The sequence below is a fragment of the Labrus mixtus genome, chromosome 12, assembly GCF_963584025.1.
Source record: "Labrus mixtus chromosome 12, fLabMix1.1, whole genome shotgun sequence".
Lineage (NCBI taxonomy): Eukaryota > Metazoa > Chordata > Actinopteri > Labriformes > Labridae > Labrus > Labrus mixtus.
This window is the reverse complement of record NC_083623.1, coordinates 2,031,434-2,039,803: the sequence shown is the minus strand read 5'-3', so window position 1 is coordinate 2,039,803 and position 8,370 is coordinate 2,031,434. Positions and strand designations below refer to the sequence as shown.

General features: G+C 44.2%; 1 protein-coding gene across 1 annotated transcript in view; it reads left to right on the top strand.

The window, feature by feature from the left end:
• LOC132985490 (unconventional myosin-VI-like) overlaps positions 1–8,370 on the top strand; it is a 137,121-nt gene that overhangs the window by 86,577 nt on the left and 42,174 nt on the right. Inside the window, exons 23-25 of the mRNA XM_061052897.1 lie at positions 4,841–4,971; positions 5,073–5,150; positions 7,900–8,029. Coding sequence (XP_060908880.1) covers positions 4,841–4,971; positions 5,073–5,150; positions 7,900–8,029 — 339 coding nt within the window. The remainder of the gene's footprint in view (positions 1–4,840; positions 4,972–5,072; positions 5,151–7,899; positions 8,030–8,370) is intronic.

Here is an 8,370-nt window from a genome sequence, read left to right as displayed (position 1 = left end):
GGTGGTGGTCTTGATTTAAAATCCAGAGTCCGTCCAGAGCGCCTGAGACCGAGACGAGCAAAAATGCTTCAATTCTGAGACCGAGTTCTTTGGTCCTCTTGGTCTCAGCTCGTGTTGTTGGGTTCTTGTGATGGTTCTTGTGATGGTTCTTGTGTTGCCTGGGTTCTTGTGATGGTTCTTATGATGGTTCTTATGATGGTTCTTATGATGGTTCTTGTGATGGTTCTTATGATGGTTCTTATGATGGTTCTTGTGATGGTTCTTATGATGGTTCTTGTGATGGTTCTTGTGATGGTTCTTATGATGGTTCTTATGATGGTTCTTGTGATGGTTCTTGTGATGGTTCTTATGATGGTTCTTGTGATGGTTCTTATGATGGTTCTTGTGATGGTTCTTATGATGGTTCTTGTGATGGTTCTTGTGATGGTTCTTATGATGGTTCTTGTGATGGTTCTTGTGATGGTTCTTATGATGGTTCTTGTGATGGTTCTTATGATGGTTCTTATGATGGTTCTTGTGATGGTTCTTGTAATGGTTCTTATGATGGTTCTTGTGATGGTTCTTGTGATGGTTCTTGTGATGGTTCTTATGATGGTTCTTATGATGGTTCTTGTGATGGTTCTTGTAATGGTTCTTATGATGGTTCTTATGATGGTTCTTATGATGGTTCTTGTGATGGTCAGGTTATATATGTCTGTTGGGTATCGTGCACTTTGGGTTCTTTTCTGTTGAATTGTATTTAATTATTTTTAGTATTTTGTATTTGTTATGTTCTTGCTGTTGTTTCTGTTCTTCTGTGTTTGGTTTAGTTTGTTCTTGTTTTTGCTGTTTGTCAAAGCACTTTGTAAACCTGTGTTTTTAAATAAAGTTATTATTATTATTACACGACTAGAGTCTGGATCCCGGCTCTCGTCTCGTTTAGAATAAACAGTGTGAGCTGTTTCATACATCTCCCTCGCTCTCTGAAGGTAAAGCTGTTTGTCGATGTTTTCCACACTCAGACTGAAGTCGTGCTCTTCATGAAGCTGTCGATCGTCTCTGTTCAGTCGACATCATCAGCTCTGAATGTGAAAGAGTCAAACCCTGTGAAAAACCAAATGAGCTTAAACGATTCAAATCATTTTGATCTGTTTAATCCGTTCAGGGTTCAGGCCTCATCAGATTTAATTAATAACCACATTAAGAATAATTGTAATCACCGGCTGAGGAGAGACACAATGGTCCTACTGATTTTATCTTTCACTGTTCCTTCTTTTATTCCTCGACTTCTTGAATCTTTTCCGTCCCGCTCTTTCAAAACGTCTCAGTGTGTTTTTATTGTCTTGGTTTGGATGGATCTGGTTGTTAAAATCTGATAAATGTTTAAAACGAAAATCAAACGTCTTTAAACCAGTAATGACTGTTTTGCAAAAATCCCTGTCCTAACATGGATCTACTCTCCCGCCCACCGAGCTCTGCCGATGAAAGGCGTCTGATCAAACCTTCACAACAGGGTTCCTGTCAGCACCTGTGCTCTGTCTCTGGTCACTTCCTGTCTACACCTGTGGTCACTTCCTGTCAGAACCTGTGCTCTTCCTCTGGTCACTTCCTGTCTACACCTGTGGTCACTTCTTGTCAGAACGTGTGCTCTTCCTCTGGTCACTTCCTGTCAGCATCTGTGCTCTGTCTCTGGTCACTTCCTGTCTACACCTGTGGTCACTTCCTGTCAGAACCTGTGCTCTTCCTCTGGTCACTTCCTGTCAGCATCTGTGCTCTGTCTCTGGTCACTTCCTGTCAGCACCTGTGCTCTGTCTCTGGTCACTTCCTGTCAGCACCTGTGCTCTGTCTCTGGTCACTTCCTGTCAGCACCTGTGGTCTGCCTCTGGTCACTTCCTGTCAGCATCTGTGCTCTGCCTCTGGTCACTTCCTGTCAGCATCTGTGCTCTGCCTCTGGTCACTTCCTGTCAGCACCTCTGGTCACTTCCTGTCAGCACCTGTGCTCTTCCTCTGGTCACAGCTAGATCCTTGCTTGTTTTGTTCTTACTCTCTGATGTTCTTTTAATGAAAGTGTCTGATAAATAAATTGTGATATTTTGTTTTCCACCAAAGTTTGGACAGCAGAAATCCAGATGTGATTTTTTTAAGAGTCCTGGTTCGGGGACCTTTTAGCTCGTTCGTCTGAGCAGAACAGAGAGGCTTAGCGGGCTTTACTCAATCAGTGACATACTGAAGCTGTGTGAGAGCTTGTTAGTCAGAAGACTTTCTAACCAGCGAGGGAGAAAACTCTTCTACACATGACCCACTTAGAATAAATGGAATACTTCTCACAGCCAAGCTTCAGGTTCTTTTAATCAAAAGTCTGGATCTGGTTTAAGTGCCGACTCGGCCAAACACACACACACTTGGATGTAATTGTTGAGGAATATATCTGCAGGTGAGGTGACAGAAAAAGGTTTTATCTTTTCACTGTGTCCTTTGGGAAACCGTCGAGAAATTACAATCGGAGGTGTGTTATGAGATTAGTGCAGCTCGGGGGCTGACAATCAGAGTTTCATCTTTATCTGAATACACAAGAGGAACTTTACATTTTCATATTTATCATGAGCCAAAGACTGAGAGAGAGTTGTAATATTCAGTGGATTCCTTCCTCTTCACACCGTATGTAGAGTCTGCTCGGCTCATAAAATCTGCTGCAACACTTTGAAATGCACTGAGAGGTTAGATTCTAATAACTGCATTCATCCTCTTATTTAGCATCTTATCTCCACCAACAAGAGAACACTTTTAACTGAGGTTCTGTTGGTATGAAGGAGGGGGGAAAATAAGCCAACGTTCGGCTAGATTTGAGATGTTTTGAAGGTTTTCTGATCAGCTGATGTGGTTTAAACCTCAGACTTAAATCAGACCAGACAGGAAGTGGAAAGCTGGGTGGGTGCAACATGGAGGGAAATCTTTGGAGCCTTTTCAGCAACAAAGTTTAAAGGTCACATATGATGCAAAATCTATTTCACCATTCTCTCTGACTCAAACATGTGTCTATTCTGTCTACAAACCCCCAATGAGTCATAACAGAGCGAAGCAAAAACCCAATGCTCACATTTCTTGTGGAAGTTCTGGGTCAGTCTTTCACAGAGTGGTGAACCCCTCACCTCAATAACTCACCTCTTGAATCAATCGTCAGCATAGAGTGTTTTCACTTTGAAACAAACAGCATGTTATCATCAGCATAGAGTGTTTTCACTTTGAAACAAACAGCGTGTTGTCGTCAGCATAGAGAATGTTTTCACTTTGAAACAAACAGCGTGTTGTCGTCAGCATAGAGAATGTTTTCACTTTGAAACAAACAGCATGTTGTCGTCAGCATAGAGAACATTTTCAGGGATTTTGTAGCTTCTTCAGGGTGTTAAAGAATCAAAATCGAGCTGCCAAAAACAACATCAAATTCATCAAATTGATAGTTGTTCCTTGATTGCAGTATTAAGGAAGTTGGGACCCTCCTTCACACTATTTCTCCCCCCCCCCACACTCTGTGACTCTAAAGGCTTCTTAATTCTGTAGGACATAAATACATGATGTAGTTTCTGGTGTATGCAAAATAACATAAAACCAACTGATGAAAAAAAAAAAAATAGGACCTCTGAAGTCACTTGATGACAGTAACAATCTCTGCAGAGAAAAACGGTTCGTTTGCACTGAATGCTAATTAGCAGCATCTGCCTGCTATGAAAAGAGGTCTGAAAATTGGCCCCTTTGATTTGAGCTTTTCAAAGCTGAACGACATGCAAAAACAATGCTTCAAACGAGGCCAAATCATCCACGCTTACAGGGGGGGGGGTCCGTGCAAACAAATTAATTCAGAGTGTCAGGGGGGAAACGGTTATCAAAGTCATGAGAAAAAAACAGAACTCGCGATGAAAAAAAAGGAAAAGGGTCAAAAAGTCTGATGCACGAGAACATAACACAGAGAGGACGGATGATGCTAATCAGCCTGCAAGCTGGTGTGAAGTGGCTTTAAAACAGTTTCCACTAAAAATACAATATTACGTTTTAAAGGTCCAATCAGTAAGATGTGTAGAGAGTGAAATGATAAAGGTATCTTACTATCTGATCATTAAGGAAACATGTTGAAGTGCTGGCTTCTCTGACAACAATGCAGCAGCCAGTATGTCCTCCTTCTAACTTTAGATTCTGCTCCTGAATGCTCTGGATTTGTTTGGACCAGAGAAGGTAGGCGCTTTTAAGGCTACCCCCCACACGGCCGTTTTGGACGCCCCTCGGTTTTCCAGATATGAGAGCAGTTATCAGGTCAACAGGTGTTGCAGCGATGGAAGCGGGCAAGAGAAGTGGTTCAGATAGAAGTGATTGTACCCGACCTAAAAAGCCTCTGCATGTTTCTAATAAGCTCCACGAGCAGAAACGTGCTCAAACTAGGATCAATATTGGAGATGCTTTTGAAAAATGGAGAGAGGTTAGAACACAGAAAGGTTTACAGACCCATGCAGAGCTGGATAAACACTGAAGCTTCAGAGTCCACCACATGGTGACCTGTGTGAGCATCGAGGGGGGGGGGGGGGACAGCTCTCTACAATGTTTAGAATTTAGACTGCAGTACCCATTTTAAACACTAGGGGTCAGAGTTACAGACTGCTCCTTTAAGTCTGAACAAATTCAAGTGACTTCCATGATATAAAATTTTAGTTTGGATGTTTAAACTTGCTCCTCAGCTTTTCTGCAGATACAACCAGAGACTTCAGGGCTGCAGCTGAATTTAGACTGCAGTACCCATTTTAACCACTATGTGTCAGAGTTACATACTGCTCCTTTAAATTAACCTCACCTCTTCTTTTACCCGCCTCTGTAGGTATGGTGTCCGTGCTGGACCTGATGCAGGGCGGCTTCCCCTCCAGAGCTCCCTTCCACGAGCTCTACAACATGTACCAACAGTACATGCCGCCCAAACTCTGCCGCCTCGACCCGCGTCTCTTCTGCAAGGTCAGTCACCCCCTCCGAGCCCTCGGTCCAACCTTTCATCATCAACTCTGATAAAAGTGCAGTTTGATTTTTAATCAGCGTTCTTGGTGTTTGTGTTGCAGGCTTTGTTCAAAGCTCTGGGACTGAATGAGAACGACTACAAGTTCGGACTCACCAGAGTGTTTTTCCGACCGGGGAAGGTGAGTCTTCTACACCCCCCCCCCCCCCCCCCTTAGCTCAGCTAATAACAGCATTGTTCCCCCACTGACAGACAATAGATGCACAGGTGTAAAGCACATTAGTCATTTTTGCTGCAGAGGTGAGTTGAGGTCTTTTCTGTTTTCTGAGCCAACAGATGGGAATTTTTTTTATTTCAACAAACAGATGCATAATTCATCACTTTTTGGGCTGGACATGTGGAGTCCGGGGGGGGGGGGGGGGGGGGGGGGGGTGTATTTCTGTAGAAATACACACGTTTGTTGCAGAGGTCTCCAGGACACGCTGTGCAGGACAAAGAGTGTAGATTCAGTTTGTTGGCTGAACTTGCATTCTCATTACTCTTGGCGTCCCTGCGGAGGCGGCAGGTATCCAGTGTTTGCTCTGCAGGCAGATATGCCCTTAAAGTCACACACATGGCTTCATGTGGTGAGCGTGGGGAATAATAGTTTTAGAGCCCGCAAGGAGCCAGAGAGAGGTGGGAGACGTTACCATTTAGACTTTTTGTAAATGTGTCACATCCAGAGAGCGGTACAGGAATTCTCATGGTTGATGTAATTCACCAGTTTGTTCATTCAATTCAAACCTTTTTTTTAATTCTCAAAAGGACAATGAGGTTTCCCCTTCTTTCCAATGCCGTCGAGATTACAAGCACAGTAAAACAAGAAAACACTTGAAATCGATTACAAAATCCACTGAGACCATTAAAACAGTCAAAAAGAAAGCGGCTAGAAATCAAACTCCTAATGTCTGGAAGAGAGGGAAGAACTCTGATCCTCAGAGTTTGCTGGAGGGCGTTTCATGAGTTTGGAGCATCAGGAGAAAATGTAGATTTAGATTTACAGAGTTCAGTAAAAGCTCGAAGGGGTTTAAGAACGAGGCAGTATTTGTAGCTCGTCTCTTCAAGAGAAGGCCGACCGACCTTCAGCTCACAGTGATGAGGGCTGAATCGATGAGCAGTTATAAACCTGAGGGCGGGGGCGCTGGTGGCGCAGTGGTTAGTGCGTGAGCCCCATGTATGGAGGCTGTAGTCCTCGAGGGCGGGCGGCCCAGGTTCAAATCCCACCTCTGGCTCCTTTCCCGCATGTCATTCCCCACTCTGTCTCTCTCCCTGGTTTCCGGCTCTATCCACTGTCTCTCCAGTAGAGGCACAAAAAGCCCCCCCCCCAAATAAAAAATAAAAATAAAAAAAAATAAAAAAATAAGAAAAATCTAAAAAAAATTAAAAATAAATAATATATATATATTTTTTTTTTAATCTAAAAAAATAAAATAAATAATAATAAAAAAAAAAAAAATCTAAAAAAAAAAAAAATAATAAACCTGAGGGCGGAGCGATGATGGCGTCCAGAGGCTTTAGACTTGAAGCTGCAGCGTGATTATAAATGACATCGCCCTAATCCAGAAGAGACACGAGCTGTGTTTTCAGAAATCAGACGACACAGAGACACTGACGTCGAGGAAATAAAGATGTGGACTCTGCAGCTTCTTTCATTGTTGAAGCAGCAGACAGACGTTCAAGGTTTGGAAGTCAGAGTTAAAAAAAAACATCATCAGATGTCAGACGCACGATCACACGGCGTCTATCTGCTGAAGTGTTGGGACGTATCCGATAGCTTTGACTGAGCTGTAAACACAGGCTCCTATAAATATAAATCATCTAAGGAGGGTTTTTTTTTTTAACGTAATGACCTTTTTTTGAAGTTCACAGCTCTGACCCTGTGACCTCTCACCTGTGTTCAGTTCTGACCCTGTGACCTCTCACCTGTGTTCAGTTCTGACCCTGTGTGACCTCTCACCTGTGTTCAGTTCTGACCCTGTGACCTCTCACCTGTGTTCAGTTCTGACCCTGTGACCTCTCACCTGTGTTCAGTTCTGACTATGTGTGACCTCTCACCTGTGTTCAGTTCTGACCCTGTGACCTCTCACCTGTGTTCAGTTCTGACCCTGTGACCTCTCACCTGTGTTCAGTTCTGACCCTGTGACCTCTCACCTGTGTTCAGTTCTGACCCTGTGACCTCTCACCTGTGTTCAGCTCTGACCCTGTGACCTCTCACCTGTGTTTAGTTCTGACCCTGTGACCTCTCACCTGTGTTCAGTTCTGACCCTGTGACCTCTCACCTGTGTTCAGTTCTGACCCTGTGACCTCTCACCTGTGTTCAGTTCTGACCCTGTGTGACCTCTCACCTGTGTTCAGTTCTGACCCTGTGACCTCTCACCTGTGTTCAGTTCTGACCCTGTGTGACCTCTCACCTGTGTTCAGTTCTGACCCTGTGACCTCTCACCTGTGTTCAGTTCTGACCCTGTGTGACCTCTCACCTGTGTTCAGTTCTGACCCTGTGTGACTTCTCACCTGTGTTCAGTTCTGACCCTGTGTGACCTCTCACCTGTGTTCAGTTCTGACCCTGTGTGACCTCTCACCTGTGTTCAGTTCTGACCCTGTGTGACCTCTCACCTGTGTTCAGTTCTGACCCTGTGTGACCTCTCACCTGTGTTCAGTTCTGACCCTGTGACCTCTCACCTGTGTTCAGTTCTGACCCTGTGTGACCTCTCACCTGTGTTCAGTTCTGACCCTGTGTGACCTCTCACCTGTGTTCAGTTCTGACCCTGTGTGACCTCTCACCTGTGTTCAGTTCTGACCCTGTGACCTCTCACCTGTGTTCAGTTCTGACCCTGTGTGACCTCTCACCTGTGTTCAGTTCTGACCCTGTGTGACCTCTCACCTGTGTTCAGTTCGCAGAGTTCGATCAGATCATGAAGTCGGACCCGGACCACCTGGCCGAGCTGGTGAAGAAGGTGAACAAGTGGCTGATCCACAGCCGCTGGAAGAAGGTCCAGTGGTGCGCTCTGTCCGTCATCAAACGTAAGAAACTCCTTCGTTCAGATAATTATTCATTTTTAAAGATTTATTTTGAGTCTTTAATGGAGAGACAGGACAGTGGATAGAGTCTGACATCAGCTCCGTCTGTCTCCCCCTCTCCCCGGCTACGAGAGGGGCTACGACCCGTCATCCCTTTTCAAAGCTTAATGTTTATTTTCTGATGAGTGTGCAGAAACTCTGTTTATTTTTTTTTGTATTATTTGTTATTTGATTTCACCTCCCTGACTTCAGCAACATAGATTTTTCTTCTTCTGTCGATCCAGTGAAGCGAGTCAGAGTTGAAGAGAAGAAGAAAAGAGAGAGAGAGAGAGAGAGAGAGAGCG